Source organism: Emys orbicularis, chromosome 13, assembly GCF_028017835.1.
Source record: "Emys orbicularis isolate rEmyOrb1 chromosome 13, rEmyOrb1.hap1, whole genome shotgun sequence".
Classification (NCBI taxonomy): domain Eukaryota; kingdom Metazoa; phylum Chordata; order Testudines; family Emydidae; genus Emys; species Emys orbicularis.
The window spans coordinates 6,700,702-6,724,802 of NC_088695.1; the positions used below are offsets into that span (position 1 = coordinate 6,700,702).

At 53.6% G+C, this 24,101-nt stretch overlaps 1 protein-coding gene across 1 annotated transcript in view; it reads right to left on the minus strand.

The window, feature by feature from the left end:
• Positions 1 to 2,616: 2,616 nt before the first annotated feature.
• LOC135888216 (zinc finger protein 850-like) overlaps positions 2,617 to 24,101 on the minus strand; it is a 54,570-nt gene continuing 33,085 nt past the window's right edge. Inside the window, exons 4-6 of the mRNA XM_065416025.1 lie at positions 9,063 to 9,403; positions 7,825 to 8,894; positions 2,617 to 2,758 (exon numbers count right to left, since the gene is read on the minus strand). Of these exons, the coding sequence (XP_065272097.1) occupies positions 2,617 to 2,758; positions 7,825 to 8,894; positions 9,063 to 9,403 (1,553 nt within the window). The remainder of the gene's footprint in view (positions 2,759 to 7,824; positions 8,895 to 9,062; positions 9,404 to 24,101) is intronic.

Here is a 24,101-nt window from a genome sequence, read left to right on the forward strand (position 1 = left end):
GACCCCGTGGAGGCTGGGGAAATGCAGGGCATTCCCCCCATCAGCAGAGGCTGGTGTCAGAGTGATGGGGGAATCCCCCCACCCCCAAGGACTGGGGATCTCTGAGTCACTCTCCTCCCAGGCTGGGGTGCCGCTGCAGATTTCCGCCTCGCCCACACAATCTGGGCAGCTGTGGGTTATTCACCCGCGCCTGGGGCAACTGGGGGTCTCGCGGGGGAGGGTAGCCACAGGGCATTCCCCCGTGCGTGGGGGCTAAGGAACCACAATGGCTGAATGAAACTTTCCCCACAGGCAAGGCATTTCAGAAGTTGTGACCAGGGTCCCGGGGGGCCACACTGACATTGCTCAATTAGGGCAAACTGCAAAGAATGGGGCCGACAAACCTCAAACTGGTGGATATTCCCATACGTACGTCTACAGTACGAAATTAATTTGAACTTATTCTATTCAAATTTTCGGAAGCGATTTTATACATTCGGTGTTGTGTGTCCCCACTAAAGCATGTGAATTTGGTGGAGTGCGTCCACAGTACCGAGGCTAGCATCAAATGTTGGAGCGGTGCACTATGGGAAGCTATCCCACAGTTCCCGCAGTCCCCTCCGCCCACTGGAATTGTGGGTTAAGCTCCCAGTGCATGATGGGGCAAAAACATTCTCGCGGGTGTTTCTGGGTGTGTGCCGTCACTCGCTCCTCCCTCCGTGAAAGCTACGGCAGATGCCATACTGCCAGCACGCCATATTCCCGAGGGCTTTCAGCACCAAACAATAAAAATTCTGTGGACAATATTTTACAATTCTGCCCATTTTATTTGGCAATCCATACACGTGGAGGCTCCAGAATGGCATTGGCCCCTGGCTGCATGGAGGTGGGAGATCACCCTGCAGCCTTCTCCCTCCCCTCCTAGGAGAGGGACTTGGCAGTGAGATACCTCTGTGTGCGTGTCAAAAGGCCACAGGGAAGCGTTTCACATGGTGGCTGCCATGTCAGCCAGGCCCCAAAATCCATGTGAATGACTAAAAAGAAATAGCTGATACCAATGGCTGAGTCCAGCCCTCATCCAGGCCCTTGCCTGCCAGGGCTCTAGGCCATCACCTCCTAAATGGCCTTTCATATCTGGTTGCCACACACGGCTCTGTGGGACTGTACTGGGTAACTCAGCACACGGTTTCAACAATGCCGGCCAAGCCTGATTTGAACAGTGGCTCTTGGTTAGGATGATTTAAGGCAGTTTTTAAAGGTCTTTCCCATAGGTGAGGAAGCATGTGCTGCATTCTTGAAGGGACCTTTAAAATCCCACTCGACTGTACACTGTTTAGAACTATCCCTCGTTCAGACTGCTTCCAGCTGGAGAGACAGACCTGCAGATACTTGGATCCTCAAGGAAAAAAAACCCCATTTCCCTGTCCCCTAAATAAAAGTGTTCAGCTACTCCAGCCTTGTCAAGAGCGAGTCCATCTTCTTCCCCAGCTAAGAGGTCGCTCCCTCCCTTGCATTCTGCAGCCCTGATTGTTGCTTTTCTGCTCCAGGTACAACTCCCCACCCCCCTTTTGTTTTAGTGTCAGTTTCCTGTTGACACAGCCATATTGTTAATCATGGGCAGGAAAAGCAAATACCGCCTTCTTTTATTTTCCTTTAACTTTCCCTCCTCCCCAGCCAGGTTGTGTGTGTACCTCTCCCTCCTCCCAGCCCACGTCTGCTGCTGATCCCTGCTGGGGAAGGGAGGGGAGGGAAAAGGCCAAAGGGGATCCTCGGCATCTGGGCTTAACTTCAGAGCAGAGGGATGCAGCGTGACAAGGAGATTGCAGGGAGTTGCCGCAGGGCAGAAGAGGGGAGAGGTGCAGGTGCAGTGTGAGGCAGCTTGGAACAGCTGCTGTCCCTGGGGGCACCAGCCTGCTCCCCAGGAAGCCCCAGCACATTCACTGCTAGCTCATGGAGTCACACAAAGACGCCCCGCCCCCCCTTGCTCTTTTCCCTTCCCAGCCCAGCAGGGTGACCAGATAACAAGTGTGAAAAATAGGGACAGGGGCTGGGGGGTAATAGGAGCCTATATAAGAGAAAGCCCCAAATATCATGACTGTCCCTATAAAATTGGGACATCTGGTCACTCTACCCCCAGCCATCCCCAGCCCGTTTCTTCCTCCTCCTCCTCTGCCCTGCCCCACAAAGTCCCATGCCGGGCTCTACGGAGCTCAGCTCCATCCCCCGTCTTCCCAGCCTCCAGAATCTGTTTCCAGCCTTGCTCGACCCCCCTGCCGGGCCTGACTCCCCCGGCCCTGCTCACTCACACGCTACAAACTTTTGCTCCTGGCTCTGGCTGGTCTCATGGGGTCCTGCCCCCGCCACAGGCAGGGAGGGACTCCGCGCAGCTCTGCGCTCCCGGGGGTGAGGGGGGCGCTGAGTGGAGCTGGAGCCCTTAGCTGAGGAGGGAGCGGGCAGGGGCAGGGAGAAGCCTGCTGGCCCAGCACGGGGAAGGGGCCGGACTCCGCAGAGAAGTCTGCGGTGCAGCCGGTGAGGGGAAGCCTGAGCCCCTTGTGACGACCCCCTGGCTACGGCACTCTGGGTGTGGGCCCAGTTTGCCCGGCCCTAAACCCGGCCCTGCCAGGGTGTGTTCAGGATTTAGCTGAAGCTGGTGGAGTTGAGGGTGTCGGCTGGATCCCCCTCCCTGCTCAGGTCGTCTTTCAGGATCAGGAAGACGAAAGCCCAACAGTGCCATGCTGGGTCCCAGGAGACCCCTCCAGGCTCTGCTCCCACACAGCCACTAGCATTCAAAGTCACTCCCAGTATACAGCACTGACAGGGCCGGCTCTAGGCACCAGCGCTCCAAGCATGTGCTTGGGGCAGCACTTTCCAAGGGGCAGCACTCCAGCCCCCCCCCCCTTTTTTTTTCCCCTTGGGGTGCAAAAAGCCGGAGCCGGCCCTGAACCAAGATGTTCCCTGTCAGCTGAGGCTTTCAGGCTGCGCTGGAACTGACACTGCAGTTCTGGCTTCCATCGCTAGATGGCGCTCATGTCAGCCGGAGTCGCACAGGCTGGACGGCAGTTCAGGCTGCCCGGCCGCTGGAGAGCCGGAGCGTCATCCCCGGAGCTGAGCCCGGCTGCGGCGGCGAGAGGGCTCAGCTCCGGGGCAGGGCCGGTTTTAGGCGGATTCAGCCGATTCCGCTGAATCGGGCCCGCGCCTAAGAGGGCCCCGCAGCTGTCCACCCCGCCCCCAGCTCACTTCCCCCTCCCCTGCTTCCCACGAATCAGATGTTGGCGGGAAGTCTGAAAACAAGCAGGGGCAGGCGGCAGCAGGTAAGCTGGGGCGGGGGGGCGCGAGGAGGGCTCCGGAGAGGTGCGGCCTAGTCCGGCCCTGGCCGAGTGGCTCCCTCCGGCCCCAGCCCCGGCCGAGCACCCCCGGCCCCGGCCCCAGCGGCTCTGGCTCCGGCCTGGCTCGGGCCCCGGGGCACCGGCCCCGGTTCCGGCCGAGCGCGCCGGCCCGGCCCCAGCCCTGTGCCTCCGGCCCGGCCGAGCACCCCCAGCCCCAGCCCAAGCGGCTCCGGCCCGGCTCGGCTCAGGCTCCGGGGCGCCAGCCCCGGCCCTGGCCGAATGCGCTGGCCCAGGCCCGGCCTGGTGCCGGCCGAGCAGCCCCGGCCCCAGCGGCTCCGGCCCGGACCCAAGCCCCGCGACCCTGGCTGGAGCTCGGCCCAATTCCTGGGGGTGGGGCTTGCCATGGCAAGCCCCACCCCCAGCAGTCGGGCCCCACTCTTGCTAAAGCCGGCCCTGCTCCGGGGAATGATGCTCTGGCTCTCCAGCGGCAGGGCAGCCTGAACTGCAGTCCAGCCTGGGTGTGAGGAGCCAGGGAGGGAGGGAAGCGGGGCTGGGAGGGAGGAGGGGTCCTGCTGCCGCTGCTGCTCTGAGTCTCCCCAGGGCGGCGCGGCGTTTCCCCGCCCGAGGGGGCTGTGCAGGGCGCCGCCGGGCTGGGCAGCGGGTGCGGATCCCAGCTCACGCGCTGACAGGGCGAGTGGCTGGGCAGCCCGAGGTGCCAGGGAGCTGCCGCCGCCCCCTCCTGCCCCCGGACCCAGCCCACCGCGCACCTCTCCCGCCTCAGCCCTGCGCTGCCTGCCCTGGGTGGGGAGAGGCAGAGCCCGGCTCCGAGCGGGGCAGCGGGGATTCTGCCCTGCCGGGGGACCCCCGCGGCTTGGGCACCTGGGGGTCAGTGTCTGTCCTCTCGGCTCTGCCTGAACGGGGCTGGGGAAGCAGCTGTCAGCGCCTGCCCCTCTCAGCCCTTGCACCCCCCCATCCCGCTCGCAGCCCCTCCACTTGTACCTCCCCCCATCGCTCCTTCGCTGCACCCCTTCCCCTTGTACTCTCCTTTCACCCGCATCTCTCCCCTTGTACCCTCCCCCAGCCCTCTCCTCCCGCACCTCCCCCCTCCCCTGCACCTCTTCTCCCGCACCTCCCAACCCTCTCCTCCACCCTCCTCCGCGAGTACATCACACCCCGCCTCTCTGCCAGTGTAGAGCCCCCAAGCACCCCCACACCCACTCCTCTGCCTGAACCCTCTTTACTAGATCCCCATCCCTTTCCGGGTAAAGATGGGGTTGCAGGGGACGGGGGGGGGGGGACGAGATTTATACTAAAGTGAAATAAAAATAGGATAAACTGTTTGATCCCCACTGCAAGTGTAAACGGGGATTGCTATGGTGAACGAGGGGGTCACGTTTGCGGGGGGGGAGCCCGGGGCTGGGGCGGCAGTGGGTGCGGGGGGGGGGGAGAAGAGAGAGCCCAGGGCTGGGGCCGGGGCCAGGGGTGCGCGGCCGGCACCAGGCCGGGCCTGGGCCAGCGCGTTCGGCCAGGGCCGGGGCTGGCGCCCCGGAGCCTGAGCTGAGCCGGGCCGGAGCCGCTTGGGCTGGGGCCGGGGGTGCTCGGCCGGCACCGGGGCTGGGCCGGAGCCGCGGTCCCGGGGCTGGGGCGGCAGGGGGTGCGGGTGGGGGGGGGGAAGAGAGAGCCCAGGGCTAGGGTGGCAGGGGGTGTGGGTGCGGGAGGGCACTGGTGGGGGGCGGGGGGGAGAGCCCAGGGCTGGGGTGGGGAGCAGCCAAAATTTTTTTTGCTTGGGGCAGCAAAAAACCTAGAGCCGGCCCTGAGCACTGAGTGCCACTAGCCAGCCACCCATGAAATAACCTACACAGCAACACCACACAGTTCGCTACTCCCGGCCTTGCACCCCAGAACCGTGAGTCTTGGACTGCCCAGTCGGGTCGCTGTGCTGGACAAACTCAATCATTAGTTGGTCAAAGGGGGCTGATCAGGCAACAGCCTTGTTCTCTCAAGCGAAGTTTCCCAAACACACACACCAGTTCAGACACAGCGCCCCGCTGTCTCCACCTGAGGGATTGGGAGTGGGGAGGGAAGGAGAGGCCAAGCCTTTATCTGCACCTCCCAGATGTGCACGGCCCTTCCTCATGAGACCCACCCACCTGGGGCTGACAGCCGCACTGAGGGGCTGGAGATAGGCTGAGGGGGGCTGCGCAGTGGGGAGGCGGCACTGAAGGGCTGGAGCTAGGCTGAGGGAGGTTGTGCAGTGGAAGAAGGGTGGCACTGAGGGGCTGAAGCTAGGCTGAGGGAGGCTGTGCAGTGGGGGGCAGCACTGAGGGACAGGAGCTAGGCTGAGGGGGGCTGTGCAGTGGGGGGGCACTGAGGGGCTGGAGCTAGGCTGAGGGGGGCTGTGCAGTGGGGGGGACACTGAGGGGCTGGAGCTAGGCTGAGGGGGGGCTGTGCAGTGGGGGGAGGGTGGCACTGAAGGGCTGGAGCCAGGCTGAGGGGGCTCTGCAGTTGGGGGCAGCACTGAAGCGCTGGAGCCAGGCTAGTCACTGCCCAGGGCTGAGCTGCTGCCTGCAGATCCCCCTCCCCCTCCCTACAGTGGAGTCGCGGCCAGGCACCTCTGGCCCCTCCCCTTGCAGGTCTCATTGGCCGCAGTTCCTTGCTAATGGGCTGGGAGCCAGGTTAGCAATGGGGGTTGGGGGGCCAGACAGAGCTCCAGAGAGCTGCCCAGACACTCCGCAGCATAGAAGGATGTGGGGGATGGTGGGAGCCACTTGCCCCATGGTAAAAAATTTTAGGTCCATATGGACCTAAAAATTTTTACCTCTGACACAATACGTCTATGTATGGACACAGTGCCGACCTATGAGCCAGGATTGGGTTCCCTCACAGACAGCCCAGTTAAATATGGGGATTACTGATTACATCATCCAAAAAAATTCTACCGATCCAAAAGGATCGGACACATTACTCACCAAGTTAATTCATTTTTCAGTCCTTACCGAAATACACACTTACTGCAAATTCTTATCAATTCACCTAAGATTTATTAAAAGGAGAAAAGAGATGATTGGCTAAAAGATCATTACACATAAAAAGATGAATAGAGTCCTTACGTCAGGTTCACTGTCGAGATGGTGCTTTAGAATTGCGAAGAGTCCTTTTCAAAATCATTTCATCAGGTTATAGTCCAATGTCCAAATGGTCAATACAAGGCAGGTCCAGCTGGGACTGGAGATCTCAGTTTTTACGACTCAAACTCTCCCCAAATTAAGCTTAAGAAGATTGGAGATAAAAGAATCAGGTCCCAAGAGTTCTAATACAGATTTTTGCACCATCTCAACATCATGCAGTCCTGTGGTGAACAATAGGTTTTTGAAGTAAGCTTCTATTTCCTAACATCACCGGTAATCAATTATCTGCATTAACATAAGGTAATTATCCATAATGCAGTTAATAGTTTACCACAAACTTTACACAGACATACAGACAATGACATTATTATACCCAAGTTTTATCTAAATGTTAATATTTTCTTTTGATCTTTGAATTAACAGAATACAGCCCTGGACAGGAACTGTTTGGTTACATTGTTAACCTCTAACAAGATAAAGGTAATCGCAGACTACTTCAGCTACCCTCTTCATCCAAGTCTTTAACAATACAAGTTTACATCTTAAACCACTATCTTATCTCATATGGATTGGCCCTAATTACCATTTACAAATTTATCTAACATGTCTCTAATGGTTACATACGGATCAATTACCCGGCAAGTTTTTTAACACTCCTGTCCCTGTGTCACAGAACTTCAGATCCTGTGTGGATTCTCCCATGTTTAATGAGGTGCGATCTCTGTGTGTAACTTTTCCTACAGTCCAAGCATTTATGGGGTCTCTCTCCTGTGTGAATTGCCTGATGTTTAACAACGGCTGATGTGTTTCTGAAACTTTCCCCACAGTCTAAACACTTATGGGGGTCTATCTCCTGTGTGGATTGCCTGATGTCTAACAAGATCTGACCTCCATATGAAACTTTTCCCACAGTCCAAGCACTTATGGGTCTCTCTCCTGTGTGGATTCTCTGATGTGTTATAAGATATGATCGCTGTGTGAAACTCTTTCCACAGTCCAAGCATTTATGGGGTCTCTCTCCTGTGTGGATTATCTGATGTTTAACAAAAACTGACCTCTGTATGAAACATTTTCCTTAGTCCACATATTTATGGGATTTCTCTCCTCTGTGGATTGCCTGATGTCTAAAAAGGTCTGACCTCCGTGTGTAACTTTTCCCACAGTCTAAGCACTTATGGGGTCTCTCTCCTGTGTGGATTGCCTGATGTTTAACAAGGTCTGACCTCCATATGAAACTTTTCCCACAGTCCAAGCACTTATGGGGTCTCTCTCTTGTGTGCCTCCTCTGATGTGTTATAAGATATGATCGCTGTGTGAAACTCTTTCCACAATCCAAGCACTTGTTGGATATGTCTCCTATGTGGAAATCCTGATGTTTAACAAGGTCTGACCTCTGTATGAAACATTTCCCATAGTCCACACATTTATGGGATTTCTCTCCTGTGTGGATTGCCTGATGTCTAACAAGAATTGACCTCCGTATGAAGCTTTTTCCACAGTCTAAGCACTTATGGGGTCTATCTCCTGTGTGGACTGCGTGATGTCTAACAAGGTCTGACCTCCGTGTGTAACTTTTCCCACAGTCGGAACACTTATGGGGGCTCTCTCCTGTGTGGATTGCCTGATGTTTAACAAGCTCTGACCTCCATATGAAACTTTTCCCACAGTCCAAGCACTTATGGGGTCTCTCTCCTGTGTGGATCCTCTGATGTGTTACAAGATATGATCGCTGTGTGAAACTCTTTCCACAGTACAAGCATTTATGGGGTCTCTCTCCTGTGTGGATTGCCTGATGTTTAACAAGTGCTGATGTGTTTCTGAAACTTTTCCCACAGTCCAAGCACTTATGGGGTCTCCCTCCTGTGTGGATCCTCTGATGTGTTACAAGATATGATCGCTGTGTGAAACTCTTTCCACAGTCCAAGCATTTATGGAGTCTCTCTCCTGTGTGGATTGCCTGATGTTTAACAAGGGCTGATATGTTTCTGAAACTTTTCCCACAGTCCAAGCACTTATGGGGTCTCTCTCCTGTGTGAATCCTCTGATGTGTTACAAGATATGATCGCTGTGTGAAACTCTTTCCACAATCTAAGCACTTATGGGGTCTATCTCCTGTGTGGATTGCCTGATGTCTAACAAGGTCTGACCGCCGTATGTAACTTTTCCCACAGTCTAAGCACTTATGGGGTCTCTCTCCTGTGTGGAATGCCTGATGTTTAACAAGGGCTGATGTGTTTCTGAAACTTTTCCCACAGTCCAAGCACTTGTGGGGTCTGTCTCCTATGTGGATTGCCTGATGTTTAACAAGGTCTGACCTCCGTGTGTAACTTTTCCCACAGTCTAAGCACTTATGGGGTCTCTCTCCTGTGTGGATTGCCTGATGTTTAACAAGGTCTGACCTCCATATGAAACTTTTCCCACAGTCCAAGCACTTATGGGGTCTCTCTCCTGTGTGGATCCTCTGATGTGTTATAAGATATGGTTGCTGTGTGAAACTCTTTCCACAGTCCAAGCACTTGTGGGGTCTGTCTCCTATGTGGAAATCCTGATGTTTAACAAGGTCTGACCTCTGTATGAAACATTTCCCATAGTCCACACATTCATGGGATTTCTCTCCTATGTGGATTGCCTGATGTCTAACAAGGATTGACCTCCGTACGAAGCTTTTCCCACATGCCAAGCATTTATAAGGTCTATCTCCTGTGTGCAATGCCTGATGTCTAACAAGGTCTGACCTCCGTGTGTAACTTTTCCCACAGTCTAAGCACTTATGGGGTCTCTCTCCAGTGTGGATTGCCTGATGTTTAACAAGGTCTGACCTCCATATGAAACTTTTCCCACAGTCCAAGCACTTATGGGGTCTCTCTCCTGTGTGCCTCCTCTGATGTGTTACAAGATATGATCGCTGTGTGAAACTTTTTCCACACTCTAAGCACTTATGGGATCTCTCTCCTGTGTGGTTTATCTGATGTGTAATTAGTGCTGAATTCCAATTCAAACAGTTCCCACACTCGAGGCATTGATAGGATTTCTCTCCCATGTGGCTTTTTCCATGGTTATTAAAGTCTGAGCAGATATTGAAGATTTTCCCAGGGACCAAGCATTGAAGGGGTTTCTCTCCAGTATGGATTGTCTGATTCGTAACACGGTGTGGTCTCACAATGAATCCTTTCCCATACTGGAGGCAGTGGTAGGGTTTCTCTTCCTTGGGATTTGTCCGCTGAGCTGTGGGATCCTTGTCTCCTCCCCCACAGTTAATAGATTCATCCACTTTCTTCCCTGGTTGGTTTCCCATCAGCCTCTCTGACTTGTGCCAATTTCCCCATGCTTCTCCCTGTTCCCAGCACTGGGAAAAATTCCCTTCAGCTCTTCCCACAAATGTGCACTGTGGTTCCACTTCCCCAGGAACTTCCTCATGATGATTCCCCTTCTCACTGACTCTCTCAGCACCTGCTGGGAGAGAGAGACAATCCAGACAGGAGTCATTGTGCTGGGGAGAAAGAGGAATAGCACAGAGGAAAAACCCACCACACGAAAGTTGCGAAGAATCAGCAATTGGATTCTGCTTCCAGATCCCACCCAAACACTCACAGGGAAGAAAGCTGTGAAGGAAACTCCTGCAGCTAACAGGACGGGTGGAAAACAGTGAGCGATATCTGCTGACTGCAGCCCTCCCTTTGTTGACATGAGGAAAAACTGTGGGCTCTTACACCATATTTTGGGGATTCTCAACTTTTTCCTTCATTCCCCAGATGGTTTCTGTGTCCATTCTCACCTGTGCGGTCGCCTCTCGGGATCTCCCTTTCTTCGCAGGCCTGGAGATCGGGCACCCACGGCTCTTCCCCTCGTTCCAGCTGTGCGATCAGGTCAGGTTTGGGAATGGGAAATCCTATACACGGGGTGAAATCAGACCAGATCAGGGTGCATGGAGTATTGAGAGAGTATTTGTTAGAAAGGGCATTCCATAAGTGGAACCTGTCCCCGTGCTGAGGGATAATTCAATTCCAGAGAATGGGAACAGGGTCACTGAGCCCCCTTGAAAAAAGAACAGGAGTACTTGTGGCACCAAGTTTCACACTTGCTTCTTATCAAACTGTCTGTACTGAGCCATCTTGATTATCACTTCAAAAGTTTTTTTTCTCTTACTTAATTGGCCTCTCAGAGTTGGTAAGACAACTCCCACCTGTTCATGCTCTCTGTATGTGTGTGTATATATATCTCCTCAATATATGTTTCACTCTATATGCATCCGAAGAAGTGGGCTGTAGCCCACGAAAGCTTATGCTCTAATAAATTTGTTAGTCTCTAAGGTGCCACAAGTACTCCTGTTCTTTTTGCGGATACAGACTAACACGGCTGCTACTCTGAAACCTGAGCCCCCTTGGGAGACGCAGGCAATGTTGGGATATGTACATATATAACCCATATATCCATGTAATATGTTATAGCACTTGGGGCCTAGTGTGGCTGGACTGTGTTTCGACATGAGTGCATGATTTGCATTTTGGCAACCGAAGCAAGAACTGAAAGTTGAATTGGTCAAAAAGAACGGTTTATAAAAAACCCAATTTTGTCATGTCCTAGGAAAAAAATGAAGAATCAGCAAAAAAGGAAATAACACCAGCGGGACGGCTTTAAAACTGTGTAAGAATTGGAGGAAATGGCACCCCTTGGATCCTGGCTTCTTGGAGTTGCAGATGAAGGCCCAGGACAACAGAGACTCCTCCTCCTCCTCCATATAATAAAGGGTTCCACACTCTCATAGACCTTCCAAAGAGAATTTGATACGGCTGGTAGCCAGTATCCAATCGATCACTGCTCCGGATGGCTGCCAACACCATTGGTAATTTATTGTCCCAACCTTTGCCAGTTTCTTACACTACTTTGCGTAGGGGTTGCTTAATAGTCTGATCCATCCTTTCTACTTTCGCTGACGATTGAGGATGGTAGGGGATATGTAGTTGTTGCTTTATTCCTAAAGCTTTTATAATGTTTTTTAATTACTTTTCCTATAAAATGTGATCTATCATCTGAACCAATTATTTTTGGAGTCCCATAGCTACTAAACAGTACTTCCCACAACTTCTTGGCGGTGGTCTCTGCAGTATGATTCCTGGTGGGAATTGCCTCCACCCAGCCAGAAAAAGAAACTATCACTAATAGGTTTCAGAGTAGCAGCCTTGTTAGTCTGTATCCGCAAAAAGAATAGGAGTACTTGTGGCACCTTAGAGGCATTAGCTGATGGCATCTGATAAAGTGGGCTCTAGCCGACAAAAGCTTCTGCTCAAATAAATTTGTTACTCTCTAAGGTGCCACAAGTACTCATTCTTTTTACTATCACTAATAAATACTGATTCCCCCTTTGGGTCTTAATAAAAGCAACCTGTATTCTACTCCACGGCCCTACAATTCTTTAGTGCCACAAGGGTCCCAAATTCGCTGGTCTATTTTCAACTGCTGCATATCTTATGCAATTTTTAACCTAATTTTCTACGTCCTCTCGCACCTTAGACCGTATTCCAATCTGTTTTTACCTTAAAGAGAGTATTTTCTATTCCTCGGTGGGCCATAGAGTGACACAGGTTAATGATCTCTTCTCTTTGAAGTTTATCAGGTACTCACTTTACCTCTCCTGTTTTCTTATTCACTGCATAACCTCCTTTCATACTCCAGGTTCCCCATCTTTAGGTTCAGCCTCCTGTTTTATAGTGTGACCTCTAGTAATTACCATAACCCCCAAAGGTTCCTTTTTTGCTAATTTAGCTAAAGCAGCCACTTTATCATTCCGATATTTTTCATCCCCTTCTCCCTTTGGATGACTTTTAGTATCTCTTACTTTTAATTTTCCCAGGTGTTCTTTCAACCAATCATAGATACATTTCCAATTTTCCTTTTGGACCAAATTTCCACCCTCAGCTGTTTCCCAATGGTTCTTTTTCCAAATCCAAATCCAGTGTAACAGTCCCTGTACCACAAAGTCTGAATCCATATAGACATAAAGGCAAAGTGCAACAGTATTTTTTCTGTTTAAGCAGATCACAAAGGCTAAGACTACACTAAAAACCTCAAAGCGCTCCCGCGGCAGCGCTTTGCTCCGACAGTCTGGCCACCCGCTAGCGCTCGGGAGAGAGCTCTCCCAGCACTCTATGTAATCCACTTGGACGAGGGGAATAGCTCCGAGCGCTGGGAGCCTGTCTACACTGGCGCGTTACAGGGCGCAAACTTGCTGCACTTGGGGAAGGGTGATTTTTCACACCCAAGCGAGCAAATTACTGCGCTGTAACGCGCCAGTGTAGACATGGCCTAAGAGCTCTGAGCTCTGCTACCTGAGCTGAAGTCCTGCCCATGGATCCAGAGAGTCTCCCCATTAGCTTGCACAGCAGCATCACCCATATATTGCTTACGCCTTTCATGGTAAGAACGACCATCTGTGAACCAAACCTCTTTTTCTCCAAGGCATAACACTTCATCTACCGGAGTGCTTCTTCTATTAACTTTGGTTCAGTTTCTGGAAGTGGGCATTCATGCTCTTCTCCTTCTGTCAGGAGGACATATGGTAACATCCTTGCTTGTTTGTTATTCTCATAGGTAACATCTCTGCTAGTTAACATCAAAGCCCTTTGGGCCATTCTGGTATTGAAAACTCCTTTCTCCTGCAGTTTTCCTGATCAGATGTACGTCAGGGGAGAGTGAGGTATCTGTATTACAACAGGGGCTGTGCCAGTAGTCAAAAGCAAAAGCTTCAATGGCCCACACAGCAGCTAAACATTCTCTTTCACAAATTCCAAACTGCTGCTCCGTAGGGGTTAATCTTCTAGATGGGTGCGCCACCGGTATTAACTTTCCCCTATCAGTTTCCTGCATCAACACTGATGCTAATCCCTGTTGGGTTGCCGGCCACCTACGGCTTGTTCATCTCAGGGAATTTCAATGCTGGGGCTTGTACCAAAGCCTGTTTTAAGTCACAAAAAGCTTTTTCTTGTTCAGGCCCCCACTCCCATTCTACTTTATTTTTCAATAAACACCACAAGGGTCTAGTTCTAATGGTGAAATTCTAAATGTGCTTCCTTAAATAGTTAAACCCTCCTAACATTACTCTCAATGCACGAGAATTCTCTGGTCTGGGTAATTTCAGCAATGATGTCACCTTTTGTTGATCTACCTGAATTCCTTGCTCCCCTAGGGTCACCCCCAAATAATTCACGTGCAATAGCTGGAGCACAGCGCAGGCCCTGGGGAATTCTTTTGAATAAGTACCGTTGTCCCGTGAAGGTAAACACAAAGCGGGCCCAAGAATCGGGATGGCTAAATTTTTTTTTGCCAAACCTATGACAGAGAACCATTTAGAGGCCCCCTATATTCTTGTCATGACTTGAGGCAAATCTGCTACTAGTGGTGCCATGGCAGGGGCATGTCTAAAATCCACTGTCAATCTCTAATCTCTTGAAGCTTTTTACTACCAGCCAAATTGGGCAACTGTGTGCGGAATTCCCCTTTCCAATCACTCCCTGTTGTTCCAGTGATTCAACTATTTTCTCAATTCCTGCCTCTGCCTGCACGGGATATTTATATTGTGTCTGTGGTAGCACGTCATCCCCTGCTATTTTAACACATGTTTTGATTTTACCACATTCTGCTTTATTCTTGGTCCATACATTGGGAAAGTCTTTTATCCACACATCTCGTGGATTCAGTGTAATCTCCTCCATTGCTTCTGCAGCACATATTCTTGGCATGTGTCCTGCTGTCAGAGTGCCTTCTGTCCAGTCGGGCACACGCCACAGAACTCCATGAGGTAAATTCAAAACCAACCGATTCCTCTCCAAACAAGGAGTTCCTAATATCATTGGCTAAGTTGCCTGATTTATCTGAAGCATTTGTTCTTTACAACAAAAACCTCCTATTCTCCCTCTGGGTATAATAGTTATTTCTACTGAACGATACATCTTTCCTGCCAGTCCTTCCCCAGCAAAGGAGGCTGCTGTAATGATCTCAGACACATATCGAGTCAAATCACAATTTCTATTTACAATATTTATACCAGCCCCACTATCCAATAGGGCATCTTTGGGCCCATTGTCTCTGTGGTGGGGTGTCTGCCCCACCCCCAGGCTAGAGGGGGCTGCAGCAGGCCAGTGCGCCTGTGCAGCCCAGCAGCCAATAAGAGAAGGGCTTATTAGGAGCCAATCAGGGCCCGGATTGGAGACAGCCAATCAAGGCCAGGCTCAGCCCTATAAAAAGGCTGCTCAGTGAGGGAGCAGTCAGTCTGTCCCAGACCTTCAGGGAGGAAGGTCTGTCTCCTGAGTAGGAGACCAGCACCCAGGAGAGCGCAGTGCTGGGCAGGCTTAGGGAAGCAGAGTGGAGCTGCAGCCTCATACCTGCCAGACTGCTGGCCCTGAGTAGAAGGGCCTAGAGCAGGGGTCTCAAACTCAAATGACCATGAGGGCCACATGAGGACTAGTACATTGGCTCGAGGGCCGCATTACTGACACCTCCCCCGCCCCCGCCGCCCTTGGCCCCACCCCCGCCCCCACTCCACCCCTTCCATGAGGCCCCGCCCCTGCCCCACCTCTTCCCACCCCTTCCCTGCCCCCATTCCAACCCCTTCCCCGAAATCCCCACCCCAACTCTGCCCCCTCCCTGCCCCCAGGGGGTGCAGGAGGGGTGTGGGGTGTGGTGGGGGCTCAGGGCCGGGAGTTGGGGTGTGGGGTGCAGGAGGGGTGAGGGGTACAGCAAGGGGTCAGGGCAGGGGGTTGGGATGCAAGAGGGGTGCAGGGTGCAGCAGGGGGCTCAGGGCAGGGGGCTCAGGGCAGGGGTCAGGGTGCAGGAGGGGTGCAGGGTACGGCAGGGGGTCGGGGTGCAGGAGGGGTGCGGCATGGGGCTCAGGGCAGTGGGTTGGGATGCAGGAGGGGTGCGGGGTAAGGCAGGGGGTTGGGGTGCAGGAGGGGTGCAGGGTATGGCAGGGGGTCGGGGTGCGGCAGGGGGCTCAGGGCAGGGGGTTCGGCTGCAGGAGGGGTTCGGGGGGCAGGATCTGGCCCGGCGCGTACCGGGGGCAGGGCAGGCTCCCTGCCTGCGCTCCCTGCCTGCCTGCCTGTCTGCCCTGCCCCAAAACAGGCAGAGGGTCTGTGTGTTTCTGTTGCTTGAGGCACCGCCTCCAGCAGCTCCCATTGGCCGCGGTTCCCTGTTCCCGGCCAATGGGAGCTGCTGGGGGCGCTGCCTAAAGCAACAGCCACACACAGACCCTCCGCCCCCCTTCCCCACGTTCCAGCCTCTTCCCGGAGCTGCGCAGGGCGGGCAGTCAGGGAGCCTGCCCTGCTCCCGGTGCACGTCCGGCCGCTGCTCTGGTAAACACTGGAGGAGGGCGGAGGGGCTGCGAGGGGCTCGCGGGCCAATTACCGTATATACTCGATCGTAAGCTGGTTCGTTTATAAGCCGATCCCCTCAAGATGGATAAGTAAGCGGAGAGATTCTGGCCCTGCCTCTTCCCGTCTGGTTCTGCTGTCTGTGCTGCCTCTCCTTGCTCCCTCTGTTGTCCCACCTCTCCCTCTCTATACCCGTTCATAAGCCGACCCCCCGTCTCCGGTGCTTCCCTTTTTTACTAAAAAAAATCGGCTTATGTACGAGTATATACGGTAAGTTCCCTTTTCTCTTGACCCCCACGCTGGTCCTCCGAATCCTCTCCATACTGGATATCTCCATTAAAATCCAAATCTCCATTCTCTGTTTGACATACAGACACCACTTGCAGTTCCCTCCTTCTCACCTGGTTCCTCCAGGTTGCTATGGTTTTCGGGCACCAACTGTGAGAAGCGCTCCTCTTCCTCAGTCAGTTCTCAAATTAACTGTTTCATCCCTACCACTTGATTTTCCAATTGATCTTTGTCTGCCTGAATCTTTTCCCAATCCACCATTTTCTTTTCCAATTCCCTATTTTGTTTCCCCATTTGTTCTATTTGAGTTTGCATTATCTGTGCGGCCTCACTTCCCGCTCCAAATTTTCTTGGCGAGTTTGAGAATTCTCTTGTAATGTCTGTATCTCCGCACAGATTTCCCCCCTATGCACAATTGCCTTCTTTGCAGCCTGCCACAACAGCCACACTACGGCCGCTTGCTTTTTACTCGCATTAGGCCTGCACAGCTGTACGTATTTCTCAAACATATTTTCTAAAGTGTCAATTGTTACATCGGGTTCCACTGCATCCAAGGGCATGTCCCAAATGCAATAATCTGCTTTTCTAACAGAGAAGGGGCTTAACTTTAGTCCACTTGGCTGCCTCCTTCTCCACCCCTTTACTTCTCTTCTTAAACCAGGGGCGGGCAAACTTTTTGGCCTGAGGGCCGCATCGGGTTTCGTAAATTGTATGGAGGGCCGGTTAGGGGAGCGGGTCATGGCCCGGCCCTCACCTCCTATCTGCCCCCACCCCCAGGACTCCTGCCCCATCCAACCCCCCCCCGTTTCCTGACAGACTCTTTGGGACCCCTGCCCCATCCAACCACCCCTTCTCCCTGTCCCCTGACTGCCCCCTGCAGGACTCTTTGGTTGGAAAGAACTCAAATAAACATGAGTGCACAACATCTGCAGTGTATGCCATATGCCTTACCTCTATTACATGCTTGGCGACAACCATGGGGAGATGGGACTATACAAAATAAAAGAGGTATAAGAGAATACATTGTAGGTGGCAATTGGTGCTGGAACTGGAGTTTTAAATTCATCTGATATTGAGACGTTACAAGGAGAAATGTCAGCCTTGGGTAAGATTTTGAAGGCTACACAGACACGTGACACAATATTTTTGGTACATTATTGAAGCAAGGAATAAGAGGTGTGGAGCTCCAATTAAAGCAAGCCCAAGTCTTGAAAACATCTCTAAATATAAATGTATTTGGTGTGTCTGAAATTAACAACACAACAGCACTAGCCACACAGTGTGTACAGATGCACACTTATGAGATACACTATTAAGGCCTTGTCTACAGTAGCAAGTTACTGCGCTGAAACTTGCTCATGGAGGTGGTTTACCAGCTCTGTCCCAGTGCTGGCGCGTGACCACACTGTCCTGTTAAAGAGCTGCATGGCTTCAACTAACTGAGGGGACAGGAATCCCTTACCCAGCGAGGTCACTGTCTCGTAGTTGTCCTGCATGACGTCCCTGTAGAGGGCTCTCTGAGCGGGGTCCAGCAGAGCCCCCTGCCCCTGGGTGAAATACACAGCCACCTCCTCGAAGCTCACCGGCATCTGAAACAACAAGAGTCCCCCACTCAGCACCTGCTGCCACAGCCCCAATCCCAATATTCACAGGAAAGGAAGAAAGAAAAAGAAAACAATCTCGGAAGCTCTGGGAGGGCCAGAGAAGCAGATTCCCACCCGCACTCTGCTCACAGCATCCAGGAGGCTTCATGGGGTGGGAGAAGGTACATAAGAACATAAGAACGGCCGTACTGGGTCAGACCAAAGGTCCATCTAGTCCAGTATCCTGTCTACCGAAAGTGGTCAGTGCCAGGTGCCCCAGAGGGAGTGAACCTAACAGGTAATGATCAAGCGATCTCTCTCCTGCCATCCATCTCCACCCTCTGACAGACAGAGGCTAGGGACACCATTCCTTATCCATCGTGGCTAATAGCCATTAATGGAGTTAACCTCCATGAATTTATCCAGTTCTCTTTTAAGGTGAGAGTTCCTTGTCCCCCCACAGCAAATGGAGAAGGGCAGCATCTTCACATTTAACACACACCTCCCAGCCACAAGCTGGCACAGGAAGCCGAGCTCTGAGCTGAGGACAGGGACAGGAATCCCAGAAACTTCCCCTCATTTTTCACAGCAGCCTTGGGCCAGTGGGGTCAGGCTCCAGCACTGGGAGTCTGGTCAGTTTTTCCAGCCCTGCCCAGGGGGTTTGTTTCATATTTGAGAAATGGGGGAATGTTCCCCCCTCCCCACCGCCAATAGGCCTGATCAGCATGTTTATCGCACCCTGTTCCTCCCTGCCTCTCCCTCCCCCTACCCAGCAACTCCCTGACAATCCCCTACCTGAGCTGGCTCCATCACAGCCATTTCCCTGCCCCGTCTCCTGCACGACGGGACGCTCTGGAGTGAAATGTGGACGTGATTCCTCAGCCTGTCAGGGCGAGAGGGAGGTTACAGAAGGGGCTTCAGTCTATGTCACCCCCCGATTCCACCCAGGCTCTCTCCCTTCAGACAGACACTTTGGACTCTACCACGCTGGCAAGAAACCCACTTAGTTTATTACCACCCAGGCCAGGCCCCTCCTGTCTGAACTGAACCCACCGGGGCACCATTAAACCCTCCCAGTAACAGCGTCTCTGAGCCAAATGCTGGAAAAAGAGCAGAACCGAAGTTGCCACTTTGGGGGATTCCCCCTGGCACTGTAGTGTCAGCCCCTCTAACTCCCTCTCCCCCCCCAAAGTAGTGCAGTGCTTCAGCAAAGTCAACAACTGGCTTATCCTGTCTCAGCTCCACCCCTTGTTCCCAGGAGAGTCAGTCTGCCCAGGGGGTGCAGGGAATGGATCCGGGCAGGGCTGGGAGCTGGGAACCTCCCTCTCCACTTCCTGCTCCTGCTGCCCCTTTCAGTCTCTCCGCTCCCCCTTTTTATCTTCTTCCCTCACCCTGGGAGAACTGGTGACTGCCTCAGTGTCGTGGGCCTTTGCACTTACTAGCTAGATCACCCACTGCCACTGCTAAGAGGGGTTTGATCCTGACTGAGTCTGTGAGGGCAGCACATGGGGAACCCCCTTCCCCTCCGGTACAAGCTCACCAGCAGGTCCCTGAAAGGGGCCCTTTGTGCAGCGTCACTTTCCTGCCTGGCCCCAGCCCTCCCCCCCAAGTCTCTCCCAGTCACCTGCAGGCTCGAGCTCAGGGGCAGGTGTGAGCAGAGCCGGGGGCTGCCCCAGGGGCTGGTTCCAGCCACTGGAGCCTGTCCCCCTCCCCGGGGGGTGAATGCAGGTTCCCCCGCAAACACACACACACAGACCCCGCTGCATAAGAAGCAGTGACTCAGTCTGGGCTCCCAGGTCAAAATTCAGGGGGCAGCAACATCTGACCCACAAGGAAGCTCCACTCCAGGGCTGTAATAACATGAGCAGGGAGAGACGCGCCCGCCTCCTCCTCTCCCTTACCCATAATCGGAGCCCTTTGGTGGCAGCAGCTAATGCCTGAGCCTCCCTGTCCTGCCCCTGCAGCCCCCAGGGACAGGCAGGCAGAGGCTGATCCCATTGGCCCAGAACCAGCAGTGACTCCGGTCTGACTCCGGTGTGGCTGAGATCTGAATCCTGCCCGGAAATCAGACCAGGGCCGTAGGCAGCCCCCACACTCAGGAGAGACAGACCCCACCAGCATGGGTGGGTCTTTAGCACATGGGGGCAGCGGGGAAGGTGGCGGGGATATTTGCCTTGTAGTTTCTGAGCCCTGTGGGGATAGTCCCCAGCTTCCCGCCCCCCCAATGCTCCCTGCCCCCTGGTTCTCCCTTCCCCAGCCGGTCTCCTCTTGCTCTCACAGTCTCCCCCAGGCCTCCCCTCCCCACACACCCCCTTTCCCTCCATTCCAGCCTCGTTCCCATCAGCCCCATCATTCCCCCCTGAAGCGTGATCCCCCTGCATCGCCCCATCGACCTGACCCCCATCCTGTCTCCTACAAGCCCTTCACCCACTTTCTGTCCCCCCCCATCCCTGTTCCCCCCACACATCCCTGCCTCTCTTACGCCGCGTCCCGCTTTGCCCCCGCCCCCCCAGGCTGCCCCAGCACGGTGCGGACTCTCCCCCGCCCCGCCCACACCGGGAGGGGGCGGCAGCTTTCCCGGACCCAGGGCGGGAATCGCAGCCAGCTCCGCTGGGAGCAGCCTGGGGCCAAACCCCCCCTGCAGCCCGGGAGTGACGGGGGGGGCAGGTCTCTCTTACCTTCCCTCCGAGCGGGGCCCCCTGGGGCAGGGGCCTGGCCAGGCTGGGGGCTCTGCCCTGGGAGAGGCTCCTGGGAAGCAGCGGGAAGGGCCCTGCTGGAGATTCCCCTCTCCCGGCTGCAGCCAGGGCTCCGGGCTCCCAGCACCAGCCGCCGGGGCTCGGGGATCTCGCCAGGAGCCAGAGTCACCGCAGCGGCTGCGAGTCACTTCCTGCTGCCGGGCCTGACCCCAGCGATCGCTCCCCCCAGAGCCGCCTCCCAGCTGCTCCTGGGTCCTAGCGATCAACCCATCGCGCTGCAGCATCTCTGGGCGCATGTTACCAGCATTTAGGGGGACCAGACAGCAAGTGTCAAAAATCAGGACAGGGGATGGGGGTAATAGGCACCTATATAAGACAAAGCCCCAAATATCGGGACTATCCCTATACAATTGGGACATCTGGTCACCCTACCAGCACTGGTGCAAAAGTTGGAGCTGTCTGGGCTGGCTGAGCCGGACTTGTGGGAAAGAGAAGCAAAAGGAGAAAGAGCAGAAGTAAGGGGGGAAGGAAAATGATGCATGAGGGGAAGGGTGACAGCAGAAATCCACTCTCATATCCACCAGGGTGCAGGGCCGGCCTTGGGGGCTTTTCCCTTGGCCCCCGTGGGCTCCCCATCCTGCACCCCCTTTGCCACTAACCCTTGTCCCCTTCTGCACCCTAACTCCTACACTGTGCCCCAAGGCTGGGTTGCTTTAAGGGAGCTGAGCTTTGGCTTCTGTGTAGCAGTAAGGTATTGCAGAAGCTGTTTTGTTCCTGGCTTGGTGAATCTAAGGCCTGGTCTACACTAGTCTGTTATTTCGGAATTAGCCAAGTTAATTCGAAAAAAAATGATTCCGTCCACACGACCAAACCGTTTTTTAAATTTTTATTTAAAGGGCTCTTTAATCTGATTTCTGTACTCCACCTCGGCAAGTGGAGTAGCGCTTAAATCGAGATTGCAATCCCGGGTTAAAGGTATTGTGGACGCAATTCAACGTTATTGGCCTCCGGGAGCTATCCCAGAATGCTCCCTTGTGACCGCTCTGGACAACACTCTCAACTCCGATGCACTAGCCAGGTGGGCAGGAAAAGCCCCGGGAACTTTTGAATTTCATTTCCTGTTTGGTCACCATCAGCACGGGTGACCATCAGCACCGTCCAGCATCACAGGCGACCATGCACAGTCCACCATCACAGGAGATCACGCAGTCCCGGATTCGCAGACGAGCTCCAGCATGGTCCGAATGGGAGGTACTGGATCTCATCGCATGTTGGGGAGACGAGTCTGTTATGGCAGAATTACGTTCCAAAACAAGGAACGCAAATACATACGCTAAAGTCTCCAGGGCCATGACGGAAAGAGGCTACTCCAGGGACACAGAGCAGTGTCGTACAAAAATCAAGGAGCTCAGGCAAGCGTACCAAAAAGCCAGGGAGGTGAATGGGTGCTCTGGGTCAGAGCCCCATACATTTCGCTTCTACCGTGAGCTGCATGCAATTATGGGGGGTGACGCCACCACTACCCCACCACTGTCCGTGGACACCTGCAAGGGGGGAGTTGCACGGAGCGAGGAGGAAGAGTCATTTGAAGATGAAGAGGAGGAGGACGAGGAGGAGGACAGTGCACAGGCGGCAAGTGGGGAATCCATTTCCCCCCCCAGCCAGGAACTATTCTTAACGCTGGAGCCAATAGCCTCCCCCCACTCCCAAGGTGGGCTCCTGGACCATGACCCTGGAGAAGGTACTTCTGGTGAGTGAGAGCCTGATTGAAGCCATGTGGTGGGGGCGGGAGGGGAAACCCAGCCACGCTGGGCTGTTCACGTTTAGTTTAAAGGGCTCATCCCTGCTCAGCCTCATCGGAGCCACACGGTGGGTGCGGGGAAGGGGGGTGTTGTGTGAAGCGATCATCCCAGAGAGCCCGCATGCCCTCCTTTTATATGGCAAATCAACCAGGCATTGCTTGCTATGGGAAAGGGGGCCCAACAGTTTGAAAACATTGAAATGAATGTAGAAGAAGCAGAACCCTGCGTGCCCCTAGGCTGCCTGCAAGCTGAATTCTGTTGCCCGGCCGTGTGTGATGGCTTACTCACACCAAAGTGTCTCCTTTGTTCTCTGAAAGGAATCTTTTAAACTACTACCCTCCCTTTTTCTTCTCCCGCAGGTGCAAATGTTTCAACGCGGCCCCTATCTACTCCGTCCCAGAGGCTGGTCCAGATTAGAAGGCGGAAAAAACGAACTCGGGACGACATGTTCGCCGAGCTCATGCAGTCCTCCCGCACTGATAGGGCCCAGCTGAATGCGTGTAGTCAAACAATTGCGGACTCCCGTAAAGCATTACAGGAACTCGAAGAGAGGCGGGACGCGCGCGATGAGAGCAGGCAGGACGCTATGGTCAAGCTCACGGTGGAGCAAACTGACATGCTCCGCTGTATGGTGGATCTAATACGGGAAAGGCAGCAAGACCACAGACTGCCGCTGCAGCCCTGTATAACTGCCATTCCTCCTCCCCAAGTTCCATAGCCTCATCACCCAGACTCCCAAGAACACGAGGGGGCAGGCTAAGGGGACCCACACACTCAACCCCAGAGGATGGCCCAAGCAGCAGAAAGCTGGCATATGCGAACTTTTGATTTGGTTTCTGGACTTGTCCTTCCCTCCTCCTCCACCCCCCTAAATTGGCACAGGTTAGACAAGCTGCAGGGAAACCACCCAAGGAAGAAAGTGGATGAATCTATTAACTTGGGGAGGAGACAAGGATCCCACAGCTCAGCGGACAAATCCCAAGGAAGAGAAACCCTACCATTGCTCCAGTGTGGGAAAGGATTCATTGTGAGACCACATCTTGTTACAAATCAGACAATCCATACTGGAGAGAAACCCCTTCAATACTTGGCCCCTGCGAAAATCTTCAATATCTGCTCAGACCTTAATAACCATGGGAAAAGCCACATGGGAGAGAAATCCTATCAATGCCTCGAGTGCGGGAACTGTTTGAATTGGAATTCAGCACTAATTACATGTCAGATAAACCACACAGGAGAGAGACCCCATAAGTGTTTAGACTGTGAAAAAAACTTCAAATGGAGGTCAGGCCTTGTTAGACATCAAGCAATCCACACAGGAGAGAGACCCCATAAGTGTTTAGACTGTGGAAAAAGCTACATACAGAGATCAGACGTGGTTAAACATCAGGCAATCCACACAGGAGAGAAACCCCATAAATGTTTGGACTGTGGGAAATGTTTTATACAGAGGCCAGACCTTGTTAAACATCAGGTAATCCACAGAGGAGACAGACCCCACAAGTGCTTGGACTGTGGGAAAAGTTTCAGAAACACATCAGCCCTTGTTAAACATCAGGCATTCCACACAGGAGAGAGAGACCCCATAAATGCTTAAACTGTGGAAAGAGTTTCACACAGCGATCATTCATATCTTATAACACATCAGATGATCCACACAGGAGAGACTTGGATGAAGATGGTAACTGAAGTAGTCTGCGATTACCTATATGCATAGGTGTGCACAGCACATTTCATTAGGGTGTGCACCCAGGGAGCCCCACCCTAGCCCCACCCCCACCCTGCCCTAGCCCCGCCCCATCCATTCCCTCCTACTTCCCGCCTCCGACTGCCCCCCTCAGAACCGCCAACCCTCCCTGCTCCTTGTCCCCTGACTGCCCCCTCCTGAGACCCGCCCCCACTGTAACTGCCTTCCTAGGACCCTACCCCCTACCTGT